This window comes from Zootoca vivipara, chromosome 16 (genome assembly GCF_965207765.1).
Source record: "Zootoca vivipara chromosome 16, rZooViv2.hap1.1, whole genome shotgun sequence".
Classification (NCBI taxonomy): Eukaryota; Metazoa; Chordata; class Lepidosauria; order Squamata; family Lacertidae; genus Zootoca; species Zootoca vivipara.
The window spans coordinates 6,832,237-6,846,602 of record NC_142599.1 but is presented as its reverse complement, the minus strand read 5'-3'; the positions used below and the strand labels follow the sequence as shown (position 1 = coordinate 6,846,602).

Sequence of the window (14,366 nt, the reverse complement as noted above, 5' to 3'; positions counted from 1 at the left end):
AAATAGAGGAAAACAATAGAATGGGGAAAACCAGAGATCTGTTCAAGAAAATTGGAGATATGAAAGGAACATTTCGTACAAAGATTACCATAATCAAGGACAAAAGTGGTAAGGACCTAACAGAAGCAGAAGACATCAAGAAGAGGTGGCAAGAATACACAGAGGAATTATACCAGAAAGATATGGAGGTCTCATACACCCCAGGTAGTGTGGTTGCTGACCTTGAGCCAGACATCTTGGAGAGTGAAGTCAAATGGGCCTTAGAAAGCATTGCTAATAACAAGGCCAGTGGAAGTGATGATATTCCAGCTGAACTATTTAAAATTTTAAAAGATGATGCTGTTAAGGTGCTACACCCAATATGCCAGCAAGTTTGGAAAACTCAGCAATGGCCAGAGGATTGGAGAAGATCAGTCTACATCCCAATTCCAAAGAAGGGGAGTGCCAAAGAATGCTCCAACTACCGCACAATTGCGCTCATTTCACACGCTAGCAAGGTTATGCTTAAAATTCTACAAGGCAGGCTTAGGCAGTATGTGGACCGAGAACTCCCAGAAGTGCAAGCTGGATTTCGAAAGGGCAGAGGAACCAGAGACCAAATAGCAAACATGCGCTGGATTATGGAGAAAGCTAGAGAGTTCCAGAAAAACGTCTACTTCTGCTTCATTGACTATGCAAAAGCCTTTGGCTGTGTCGACCACAGCAAACTATGGCAAGTTCTTAAAGAAATGGGAGTGCCTGATCACCTCATCTGTCTCCTGAGAAATCTCTATGTGGCACAAGAAGCTACAGTTAGAACTGGATATGGAACAACTGATTGGTTCAAAATTGGGAAAGGAGTACGACAAGGTTGTATATTGTCTCCCTGCTTATTTAACTTATATGCAGAATTCATCATGCGAAAGGCTGGACTAGATGAATCCCAAGCCGGAATTAAGATTGCCGGAAGAAATATCAACAACCCATGGACTGCAAGAAGTTAAAACCTATACATTCTGAAGGAAATCAGCCCTGAGTGCTCCCTGGAAGGACAGATCGTGAAGCTGAGGCTCCAATACTTTGGCCACCTCATGAGAAGAGAAGAATCCTTGGAAAAGACCCTGATGTTGGGAAAGATTGAGGGCACTAGGAGAAGGGGACGACAGAGGACAAGATGGTTGGACAGTGTTCTCGAAGCTACGAACATGAGTTTGACCAAACTGCGGGAGGCAGTGCAAGACAGGAGTGCCTGGCGTGCTATGGTCCATGGGGTCACGAAGAGTCGGACACGACTAAACGACTAAACAACAACAACAACAACAATATCATTAATCTGCAGGTGCTTACCTAAAGCCTCTGTTTTCTGTTGGCGAGCACAACAGCTGATAATTCTCTCAGTTTGGAACTGTCTTTATGTTTTGAAACAGGGGTGGGGAACCTTTTTCAGCCTAAGGGCCACATTCCATTCTGGCAAACCTTCTGAGGGCCACAGATATTTTCAGATCACCCCTTTGGGCCAGGGGCAAAAGTGGGTGGAGCAATGAATGTAAATTTTACCTTCATACCATATGCTACATAGTTCATACCCCTCAACTGTCCCGGGAAAACTGGGGCAGCCTGTTTCGTCACACAGGAGCACGGGAGGCACTGCGATCTTCCACAATCTCACACTGTGGTCTCGCCCTGGGAAAAAAGCCCTTTTTCGTGGCCGGGATCACGTACAGGTCATGTGACTCGCCCGGGAATGCATCATGGAAAACACGTATCCGGGTTTTTGACCTGCACATGTTGGAGGGTAAGCTAGTTTCAACACACAGCTCCCTACACCCAAGAAAGAAAGAGTTCGATGACACATTCCAGCCAGGCAAAAACTCTGAGGGCCAGTGAACCCTTGTTCTTTGAAATCATTAATGCAAAGCTGTTTGCAGAGTGCTTGTGTTTTTCATTGGTGATCAACAATATTCCCTGAGCTCAGTTCTGAACTGACTCAATTATTATGAACTTTCTCATTAAGCTTTAGAGTTGGCCCCACCCGCCCACCGTGTTCATATTGTTGGCAAATGCACGTAATCACTCCATATGCCATATTGCTCCCTGGGAACTGCGGCTTCCAGGAAGCGCCCCCCCCCCCGGGATGGAGAGTTACATGGAAATTCCACCGCTCATGCCTCCCCAAAGCAAATCTGTATGGGAATGGGAGAGAGCTTTAAGAATGGGGGTGGGGGCAAGCACCCACATAAAAAGTTTGCAAGGGACAACTGAGAGAACTGACCCCAATGAAGAAGTTACTGCTTAGTCAGGTGTTCTGGGCACCTGTGTCTTTGAATGGGGAGTGTGATTGTCTAACCCAGGCATCCCCAAACTGCGGCCCTCCAGATGTTTTGGCCTACAACTCCCATCATCCCTAGCTAACAGGACCAGTGGTCAGGGAAGATGGGAATTGTAGTCCAAAACATCTGGAGGGCCAAAGTTTGGTCATGCCTGGTCAAACCCATACACATAGTGTGTGTGGGGGGGTGTATGCATAGCTGCCAAGTCTCCCGTTTCCCCCGGGAAATCCCCGTTTTTCCAGCTGTTCCTAGCTGAAAAAATGGGTTTTTATATTTTTCCCTAGATTATTCTGGTGCGGTGGCCATTTTGGAACTGGGCGGAGCATGCTCAGAAGCGACTTTTGATGCTGCTCTGCCCAGTTCCAAAATGGCTGCAGTGCCACTTCTGGTGTGGTGGCCATTTTGGAACTGGGCAAAGCAGCATCAAAAGTCACCTCTGAGCATGCTCCGCCCAGTTCCAAAATGGCGGCAGCGCTACTTCCGGTCTGCTATTTCCGGCCCGGTCCCTTATTTCTCTGACAGCAACTTGGCAGGTGTGTGTATGTAGCTTTCACTCCCCCCCATGCATCTTAAAAAAAATGAAAATGAAAGGATGTTTTAAAAATTATTGATGGTTCCTATCTGTCCCCCCCCCACTGTGATGCTGATGATGCTGATTATTATTATTATTATTATTATTAATGCTAATTAGCATAATAATAATAATAATAATAATAATAATAATAATAATAATAGTGCCCCACAATTGTGCCTGCAGGAAAAAATCATTAAAAAAATGCATTTTACTTATTTATTTATTTAAAAAGTGCTTGCTGCTGTGACGACAAAAAGTATTCTGCAAGACACTATTGCAAACTAGATGCTAGACCAATCCAGGAGGAACAATACTAAACCCCCTGGTTGTTAGGAAGTCACGCTTCATATTTTCGAGTTCAACAGTCACTAAAGCACTGAGCTTTATTTCAGGATTGGGGAGGAATTCAATTTTGTTGGCATTTAAATGCCAGCTTTGCACTTCTTGGACCAATATGCAAAATGAAACAAAGCTACCCTTCAGAATTCATGCTTCTCCATAATTTGGGACGCATTTCTACAACCAAACAATGTGTGCAAAAGTGCATTTATTAAAGGAAAGTGTGCATATAAATGCATCTACTAGTGAAAACAGCATACAATAATGCATTATGTGTGGGGAGGAGTGCTTACCAAAAAGGACGTGGATGTTGGTCAAAGCTGCATAGCAAAAAAAAAAAGTGTCTGCTAGGATAAATCCATGCTGAAATATTGGTATTTTCAGGAGGATTTCAATAATAATAATAATAATAATAATAATAATAATAATAATACAGTCATACCTCATGTTACAGCCGCTTCAGGTTACGTGTTTTTGAGTTGCAGACTGCGGGAAACCAGGAAGTACTGGAATGGGTTACTTCCGGGTTTTGCCACTTGCGCATGCGCAGAAGCGCCAAATTGCGCCAGTGCTTGCACAGACGTGGCACTTCAGGATGCGAACGTTGCGGGTTGCAGTCGTGCCTCCATCACAGATTACGTCCGCAACCCAAAGTTCCACTGTAATAATAGCAATCACACATTCCTGTAGAAATGAACTGAAAATTGGGTGTGTGTGTGTTAGAAACCAAAACGGTCCAAAACGGATAGATTCGCCTATCCCTACAACTGTAAAGTTCTACTTCAGCTGCCAGTCCCGTCAGCTTCTGTATGTGGAATCCCTAGCTGTAATGACTACTGTGACTTCTTAGTAAAAAGGACATGGTATGATATGGAAGGTTAAGCTTGTAGACAAATCTTCGGATAAATGGATGGATGAAATTTGATTCATTAATAAGTTGCTCACCAGAAGAACCCAAACCACCTTCTGTTCACTTTTCTTTTGGGAGAATTATGTTATCCTGAGCGTCATCTCAATACTCCAGACTTTCTTCATTTTAGTATCATGTCAATGGCTCCCTCCAAGGTTTGAAGAACGTTGTTAGCTTCACAAGTCTGTTGTTGCAATTGCTCCTATATGCTTGGCATTTTTAGCTATATTCTTTCCAAGGTGTATAAACAGGTCACAAGGTTCACCCACGGATGGACTTAGAATCCACAGAGCCCTTTTAGAGGGCTCAAAATCCTTAATATCCATGAGTTTTCTAATCCTTCTGTAAAGTTACTGTTATCCTCATTTTACAAACTGGGGTGTTAAGGCAGAGTAGGAGCAGAAGGAGCAATGCCAGCTCACGATCACCATCGTGCAGTGTCGATGGGGCTTTCATAACGCAGCTGAACTTTGCACATTTATTCAGAGGTCAGTTGGACTGAACTCAGTACATCTGATGGAAGAGGTTCAGGATCTTTGAGAGAAACAAGCTTGGAGAATGCACCCGTTGGTTCATACCTGTCTGAAGCCTCCGAGTCTTTATCCTCTTTCTTTTGAACTAGTACAAAGGAACTCTGTTCCTTTAAGATGTTCAAAGATCTCCCCCCCCCCCGCTTTTTTATCTGTCTCATATTAGATTAAAGAGACTGGAGCTTATTCCCCCCACTAGGCGAGAAAGTAGGAAAAGTCAACTTCTGACTGACTTAATTCTCAAGCCCTCAAGGTTCTCTTCCACAAGTAAAATCATATCATGTTTCAAACCCTGCAGTGTAAACTATTTACATGAGAAATTGCCACTCCGGGGGTAAAACGGGTTGCAAACCTTCAATCATAGGAACCATATGAAATCAAGATTTGCTTGTTCTACATGTGGGCCTTGATTTTAAATGCCTTGGAATTCTGAATAAGAAAGACATTTCTCTCTTTTTAACCCAGGGTGCAAATCAGTAGTAACTTCAGTGGAGACAATGAAACTACTTTGGGGTTACACTAGGGTGCAACGCAGAGGGGTTCATTTAGCTTTCATTGTGTGATTCAGAGGCTATCCAAATAGGCTGAGCTAAGCGGTGCTGAATGTGCCAAGTACAGTTCAGCCATTGTTTTGGACGTCTTAAGAAAAATGCTGGTGACCAGATTGGTTCATTAGAGAGAGAGAGAACTCCAAGAAGAAAACAACATAGGAAGAGCGTGATGGATTGGGCAATGGCCCATCTAGTCCTGCACTCTCAGTTCTCAAACTGGCCAATCAGATACCCACAAGCAAAACTTGAGCTCAACAACAATCTCCCCTCCTGCAGTTTCTGCCAACTGGTATTCAGAAGCATGCTGCCTCCAACTGTGGTCTTTTGGCACCGTCCACTGGCATTAGGATGGGCACTCTGCACATGCTCCAATAAAAACTTCACTGTGTTTAATACGACTTATTCTCAGTTAAATGTGTTTAGCCTAAATTAGAGTGGATATTGCTAAATGCAAAAGAAATTATTGGGCAGGTTGCACCGAAAGAAAGCATGGCTATATTCCCTTTGAACATACAAATGCATGGATAGTTTCCAGCTGTCTCTAGCACTAATCGGAATGCATAGTTGCCTTGTAAGGCAAAGAAAAGATGCTAGTCCTTATGATAACAAAGTCAGACATTCATTTTAGGTGGTGCCTTTACAGATGACATTTCCCAGAAGGATTTTTTTTTTCCTGAGAAAATTTATTCTGGCTGTTATTCAATGTTACTCCTATTCAAGAGTAGAGACATCGAAATTAATGGACCTAAATTACTAATGTCTGAAATGAATCTGTGCATAATAATTTGGAACTGTTGTGAGCCTTCCTCCAGCCAGCTGAAAATGGTGTGCCTTGTCTTTTAGGAAGCAGAGATCTTGAACACTGCCATTCTCACTGGGAAGACTGTTGCTGTACCTGTCAAGGTGGTCTCAGTGGAGGATGATGGGACCGTCACTGACCTTCTAGAATCTGTGGAGTGCAGGTCCTCCGATGAAGATGTGATTAAGGTAGGGCTTTACATTATGGCTTTGCAAATGAATCCAACACACTTTTCTAGCGCAAAAAGACTGCTTCTTTCCCTAGGGATTTAAGAAGGCATCCTTTGCCATTCCACCCTGTCAAATGCAGCGCTGCTTCTGTTTTGCAGCAGTTTGTCTTCTGCCAGAAACAAACCATGTTATTTCTCACAATGTCCTCTGTGGCAAAATTGCGTACCGGTAACTTGCATAATTTTAGTTTATTTATTTATTAAATTTACGGCCGAGGACCAGCTCTTAAAAGTAAAATAGAAATAAAAATAAAATGGATCCCTTTGAAAGAACAGTTTCCGGGAGCGTAACGTATATAAGACGCTTTGAACAACATTTAAAGAATATTGTTAATTATATAACTATGCTAAAAGTTTAACCCTTAAAATAGAAGCTGCAGAAAGCTGAGCCTAGCTCGCTCGGGGTACCATATTTTGGGGAAATTCAGACAGACTCGGGAGAAAGTCTGTGTCTGCATATTTGGGCACAGAATCTGGCGACCGCCCTGGTTATCTTCAGGTCTTTGCCTAGCAAAAGCAGGTTGTATAACTGCTTTTCCGGGAGGCTTGCTAACCTCACCAGTATGGGATCCAGGATCTCTCTTCGAGCTTCTTCATAGAGGGGGCATCTGAAGAACAAGTGCTCTGGGCTGCCTAGCATAATTTTAGTTATGGAAATTACTTACGTTTTATTGTCATTACCTTATTTCTCCCCATTTATTTCAATGCAGAACACAATCCAATTTGTGTGTGTGTGTGTGTGTGTGTGTGTGTGTGTGTGTGTGATCAATTATGTATCGTTAGTGGACTGAATTAAATGACGGCAGGTGACCTCCTTTGAGGAGTGGCTATCACAGGGGCACAGCAAAGTGTGCCTGTTGCCTCCTGTGCAACGCTTGCAAGGAGGTTGAGTGCATAATCCCCTGCCTTGGCATGCTATGACACTGCATTCTCAGGTGAATCTCTCTCTGTCCTCCATTCAGGCAACTAATAAATGTGTGTAAGGACAGATTCCAACCATGCAAAAACACTCAAGGGGGGTATAAAGCAGGGCCAGTAAGTGTGTTTGGCTGGGGTGTCACCTGAGGAGAGCTCTGAGGGGCATAGCTGCCAAGTCTCCCGTATTCCCTGGGAAATCCCAATTTTCCCAGCTGTTCCTAGCTGAAAAAAACGGATTTTTTTTGTTTTCCCCCGGTTTATTTTGGTGCGGCAGCCATTTTGGAACTGGGCGGAGCATGCTCAGAAGCGACTTTTGATGCTGCTCTGCCCAGTTCCAAAATGGCTGCAGTGCGACTTCTGGCGTGGCGGCCATTTTGGAACTGGGCAAAGCAGCATCAGAAGTCACTTCTGAGCATGCTCCGCCCAGTTCCAAAATGGTGGCAGCGCTACTTCCGGTCTGCTACTTCCGCCCGGTCCCTTATTTCTCCGACAGCAACTTGGCAGGTATGACTGAGGGGCCACATTTAGCTCCTGGGCCTAAGGTTCTCCACTGTTGCTCACCCCAACACGTTATCTCCCTCTCTGATCCACCATCCCCAGCAGTCACTCTTTTCCACTCACTCCCTGTCTCTCAGCCCATCATTCCCTTCCACTATCCAACTGTCCATCACTCTTCCATTACCTGTCATAAATGTCTCTCTCTTCCCCCCCCACTCCCTTTTCTCCCCTGCTTCAAAAATAGCACTTGTTCCCCAGTAAAAGTGTTTAGCATCAGAGCAGCAGAAGCCCATTATAGTTACAATAAAGGAAATTCTGACTAAGTATCAGGAAAAACTTTCTGACATTAAGAGCTGTCTGACAGTGGAACAGTCTCCCTCTGGAGGTTGTGGGCTTCCCTTCATTGGAGATTTATAAGCAGAGGTTGGGTGGCCATCTGTCATGTATGATCTTGTTGAGATTCCTGCATTGCAGGGGGATTCTACCAGTCAACACTCGGGGTCCCTTCCAACTCTGCAGTTCTGAGATTCTATATTTCTGTAGACACAATTGTCCTATGGTTTAAGGGAGCTCAGATCTCAAGGCAGCCCTGTTTAAGGAAGCTTTTAATGTCTGATGGATTCCTGTATTTTAATATTTTGTTGGAAGCCGCCCAGAGTGGCTGGGGGAACCCAGCCAGATGGGCGGGGTATAAATAATAAATTATTATTATTATTATCATCATCATCATCATCATCATCATCATTATTGCTTATATCTGTTTGATGTTATTTTACAAAAGGTCCGAAAGCAACTTTAAAACATTAGAATAGATTCTATTATTGCTATTGTTATTGTTATACTTTAAAATATTAAAATAAAGAATAGCTTCCCAGTTAAAATCCATAACACACAATAAAACATAAGAACAATGTGAGGGTTCATCCACCAATAAGGCTCTTCTTCTGCTCTTAACATCTGTAGAGCACCATGTTGACTTCAATGTGAAGGACTGCTTCCTCCCCTACAGATCCTCTTGGGAAGGCATAGGCAACCTCGGCCCTCCAGATGTTTTGGGACTACAACTCCCATCATCCCTAGCTAACAGGACCAGAGGTCAGGGATGATGGGAGTTGTAGTCCCAAAACATCTGGAGGTCCGAGTTTGCCTATGCCTGCTCTTGGGGGTTGAGATCAATAGAAGGGGCCCTCTTGGTAGTTCTGCCACCCTCCGAAGGTCAGGGTGGTGGCAGCCCAGGAGAGGGCCTTCTCTGTGGCAGCTCCTCAGTTATGGAACTCACTGTCCATGGGGGTGCGCCCGGCACCTCCATTATACAGTTTTTGGCCTTTGACACCTGAGATGCATATTTTTAGGACTCATCCTATTTTTATGATATTTAGTTGTTTTAAACTGTTTCTAATTTTGTGTTTTAAACGGCTGCGACTGATCTTGGGACCTTAGTGTGTAGGGCAGGGAAATAACAACAACAGCTGTTGCTGCTGCTTTAAACCTCAGGTAATTTGGTGTCTCAGAGAACTCCATGATAGGTCACCTGAGCTTCTTTGGAACCCAAATACAATAAATTTGATTGAAAGGCATTGGACAAGAAATTTCTGAATGTTATGCTTGGTGCCAGCCAAGCTGAAGCAGTTTGGTTGTGGTGGTAGCCATGGGAACAGATGGAACTGCTTTATACCAGGTCAAACTGATGATTCGTCTAGCCCCAGGTTGTCTACTGTGACTGACAGCAGGCAGCTCTCCAAGGACTAAGACAGAGAAGGGTCTTACCCTGTGATCCTTTGGGACTCAGCCTGAGACATTTTGCATGCAAATCAGGTGCTGTGCCATTGAGATCAGGGCTGTATTAAGCATATGCGGTGCCGGAGTGCAAAGATCCGCCTGGCGCCCCTCCCCCAGGTTGCCTAGTCCTAGGCGCGCAGGAGGGTGGAGCTGGCCAGCCGCCTCAGCATCTCGCTGGCTTGGTCTCCCCCAAACACGCGGCGCAGAGCCACCTGCAGCAGAAAAGCGTGCCACGGCACTCCAACCGATGGGCGGGCTCTTCCCCAGACTCAACTCTCAGGCCCCGGACGCTCAGCCTGGCGCCCAGGTGCACCGCACCCCTAGCGCCTATGAGTAAGACGGCCCTGGTTGAGATCTTGCCCCTCCCTGTTAAATCGGTCCTAAGTGTGTATCAACCTTCCTCTTGAACCTTTGGCTTGTTCTCAGCCCCGTTTGCACACAAACTGGCACTCTCTCATGTATACAGTGTGTGTGTGTGTGTGTGTGTGTGTGTGTGTGTGTGTGTGTGTGTGTGTAAAACAGTTACATTTCCAGCTACCATGCTGGGAATATCTGATTAAAGACGCCTTTCTCTGTATCTTAATCCGGGTGGCTTTATAAATCTGCCACTGATTTGGAAAATGGATTTGCTTAATGTATATTTAAGGGGGAAATGGAGGGGGGGACACAAACACGCAAACAGAAGGGGGCTCTTTTGGGTTCTTTGGTTACATTTCTGATGAATTTGTCTTTTATTTCTCGGACCTTGCAAATGTAGGTCATCATCTAGTACAGTGGTGCCTCGCTAGACGAATTTAATTCGTTCCACAGGTCTTTTCTTATAACGAAAAATTCGTCTAGTGAATCCCATAGGAATGCATTGATTTTTTTCCCCCCATAGGAACGCATTAATTGAATTTCAATGCATTCCTATGGGAAACCGCGATTCGCTAGATGAATTTTTCGTAAAATGCATTCATCTAGCGAGGCAAACTCCGCTCGAAAAATCCTTTCGTTAAGCGGAAATTTCGTTAAGCAGGGCATTCGTTAAGCGAGGCACCACTGTACAGGGCTAGCAAATGTGATTTCCTCCAGATGTTGGTGACTACAATTCCTATCATGCTGAACCTTTGGCTATGCTGGCTGGGACTCATGGTACTTGTACTCACCATCATCTGGAGGGCATCCCATTGGCTAGCCCTGATCTAGTATGTGGCCTGTGTATGTACACACATACATACATAACTTAATTTGTATGCTGCCATTCAAACCATGCTCCAGGCCAGGGCCGGCCCTACGGCAAGCGTGGGTGGCGCCAGGGCACCGGGCTGCCAGGGGGCGGCACGCTGCTGAGCCCGCGGCAGCCGCGCTGCGCCCGCCAGACAGCCGCGCTGGGAAACGGGGCGCCGGAGGGATCTTTGCACCACGGCGCCAGGGCACCATATATGCTTAAGATGGCCCAGCTCCAGGGGGCTTACAACATTTTTAAAAAATACATGGCTACAACATAAATATTGTCATAAGCAATAAATAAAACATCTTAAAACATTTAAAACATTTAAAAAAATTCTTGTAGCAAGGAAATGGAAAGAGGAAACACTCCCAACGATCACTGAATGGCAGGTTTTAATGATTGGATATTTACAACTAGCGAAATTGACGGGGTGGGTGCGAGGAACAGGTATCCAGAAGACATCAAAAGAGTGGATTATTTTCAGAGAATATTTAAAAATGTACAGTACCAACAATTCACTATTGACAGGTTTAGAACGATATTTGCAATGGTAAATAAATAAAGACAAAAAAGAGAGGAAACAGAAGAAGAATATCTAACAATATCAAGCCTGTGAGAAACATCAATCTGAAAAATCAGGTATAATGGAAAGGGTTGGAAGTATCAATGGTTTTTGAAATTGGAATATATTTTGAGACTTCATTTGGTTTTGTATAATCTTAGATTTATGCTGAGTTTGAATGTAACCATATTTGAATCATAAGGATTTTCTTCTTGTTGTTGTTGTGATTTGTATTCTATATTTTATTTTTGAAGATCTGATGTATTTTCTTAATATTTTTTTCAATAAAGTTATTTTTTAAAAAACCATTTTAAAAATATGCAACAAAATGGAACAATTTCCGCATAGAATCATAGAGTTGGAAAGAACCCAAGGGTCATCTAGTCCAACGCCCTGCAATGCAGGACTCAGGCATAAGTCACAAGATCTAAAATAATGATATAAAAAACCCAACAGCAGCAACAGCACTCCAGCCCAAGAGTCTGTTCAGCAACCTCATCTTTCGTAGCTGGAGTCAGTCTGAACCCTGCCCTCCCAGGCCAGGTGGAAAAGCCCTGCAAGGCAGGGAGCGGGTCCTCCAGAATTCGCAGCCAAGATGGTCTCCGGTCTCTTCTGCAGCCTCAGCTTTTGTAGCTGGAGTCAGTCAGGGCCCACCCTCCAGGAGCACAGCCTAGGCACGGTTGCGAGAGAACTGCACTGCTACACCTAGAGGTGTGTTCATTTCAAAGAATCACTCCATTTCAGTTTGTGGATTGGTTTCAGAAGTGCAGAAGTTAAGTTCGCCTGAAAAATGCAAGCCCCATGAATTTCTGCCTCCATCCCTAACTTCAACAAAACACCTTTCAGTTGAGAGTTTAAACTTGCAATGAATATGTGGGATTTGTGCCTTGCTAATTTTTGGCAAAAAAAAAAAGTCTTTCTGCGCACAGAGGGAGCAGAGAGCAGCAATAGCAAACAGGGACAGAACGAAACCAGCTCCATATCTCATTAGCAGCTCAGCTGAAATGTTTATGACTATGTCTTGGGCAGGTAATGGTCATTTGCGTAGCTCTAAAAACTGGGGGAAGCTGTCCTAATGACCTGTTTTGCAAACCTGTCAAATGGGCATAGTCTCCTGACGTCTTAAATAATTGGGGGTTTTCTGGTGGTGATGGCTGCTGTTGTTTTAGGCTCCTTAAGTAAGCTAGACACATCTGTGAGAGCCAATTAGTGAGAGCCAGGGTGAAGGGGGCAGTTCTGAGCTCTCTTTGCACTCACTGCAGCACATGGAAAGCGGTGGCCTCCTTTCTCATGGAAGAGAGAATAAGATGGGGCACAAATCTGTTTACTCTGCAAGAGATGGATCCAGAGCAGGGGCAATGCTAGAGGGTAGCCAGGGGGTCCTTGGGAAGGGGTTCCCCAGATCTCCTGCCCCTTCAAAACTTTTGTTTTTTATCATTTTAATGCTTGGCTACGATCCTTTCTATGTGGGTTGTTACATTTCTCTGTGTGTGGTTGGCAAATAGAAAAGGTGGGGGGGCTAGTGAATGATTGTAGTGGTTGGGTAGAATGGAGGTTTAGCAAATGGTTGTATTAATAGCGTATTTTACGTGGGCTGGGATTTTACATTATGCTGCTTGTTTGTGCTCTCTGATTTCATTTATATTGATATTGTTATAGCTTGGGTGGTGGGACCCCCCCTAAATCATAGGAATTAATAGCTGGTAGGAATTAATAGCTGGTAGGATTTTGACCCAGGTGGCGCTGTGGGTTAAACCACTGAGCCTAGGGCTTGCTGATCAGAAGGTCAGTGGTTCGAATCCCTGTGATGGGGTGAGCTCCCGTTGCTCGGTCCCAGCTCCTGCCAACCTAGCAGTTCGAAAGCACATCAAAGTGCAAGTAGATAAATAGGAACCGCTACAGACAGCGGGAAGGTAAACGGCATTTCCATGTGCTGCTCTGGTTTGCCAGAAGCAGCTTTGTCATGCTGGCCACATGACCTGGAAGCTATATGCCGGCTCCCTCGGCCAATAATGCGAGATGAGCATGCAACCCCAGAGTCGGTCACGACTGGACCTCATGGTCAGGGGTCCCTTTACCAAGGATTTTGATTATTTAGGATACAAGCTGCAGAGGAATTTCAAAATATGCAAAATGACCTGGCCAAGCTAGGGCCATTGAGAGCCTTTTGGCAGTACAGAAGAACTGTCCTTGCTCCCTGCCCTGATGTGTGAACAGAGACTGGGGGTTTGGAAGGTTGCCAGGATAACTGGGTGTGAGGTGACAGGAAAAGAGAGCCTTTAGCAAGGTGTGCTGGGCAGAAGGAGGGAGAGAGAACAAAGAGAGATCCATCTTGGGGAGGCTGGCTGAAGGCAGGCTGGGAGCAGGGCCGGTGCGTCCATAAAGGCAGGCTAGGCAGCTTGCCTAGAGCGCCAGAATTGAGGGGCGCTGCCTGCCCGCGGCCCGCCGCCCAGCACCCAGCGCCCGCTGCCCACGTCTTCCTGGAGGCTGACTCCTGCAGCCAATCAGAAGCTGCGGCCGCCTCTGGGCGCCACCCCTTCTCCGAGACGAAACAGGAAGACACGCCCGGCAACATGCCCACATGTGACGGAGCCCGGCCGGCCCCCGCCCGGTCATGAAAGAGGGCCACAATCTGCCTGATCCTCCTCGGCGCCCCCCGTCAGCCGTGTGGCCAGAGCAGCAAGCAGCGCTTCTTCTTCCCCGGGCAGCCCCGGAGGTGCCTCTAAAGACGCCATCACCGCCTGGCTCGAAGGCCCTCCATAGGCATGCCCTCCATAGGCGGGAGGAGCACAAGCCAAAAGAAGAGCTCAGTGCCCTCCCGCCTATGGAGGGGACACTGTGAACTCCTCAGCGGCTACAACGAGTGAGCGGTGGCGGCGGCAGTGCCTGTAGCTGAAGCCTTCAGCTATGGGCGCTGCTGCAGCTGCCGCTGAGGAGCTCACAGCGCTCCCTCCATAGGCGGGAGGGCGCGGAGCTCTTCTTTTGGCTTGCGCTCCTCCCGCCTATGGAAGGGACGCAGGGGCGTTAGCAATGTGTCATGATGCGTGACGCATGCGTCATGACGCATGTGCTGGGGGCGCCAAAAGGTGTTTTGCCTAGGGCGCCAAAAGCCCTAGCACTGGCCCTGGCTGGGAGAGATGCCTTGCACTCCAGTG

At 45.9% G+C, this 14,366-nt stretch overlaps 1 protein-coding gene across 1 annotated transcript in view; it reads left to right on the top strand.

Moving 5' to 3' along the window:
* Positions 1-14,366, top strand: part of LOC118076152 (transmembrane protein 132D) — a 444,754-nt gene that overhangs the window by 388,808 nt on the left and 41,580 nt on the right. The window contains exon 5 of the mRNA XM_088659749.1: positions 6,057-6,200. Within this exon, the coding sequence (XP_088515875.1) occupies positions 6,057-6,200 (144 nt within the window). The remainder of the gene's footprint in view (positions 1-6,056; positions 6,201-14,366) is intronic.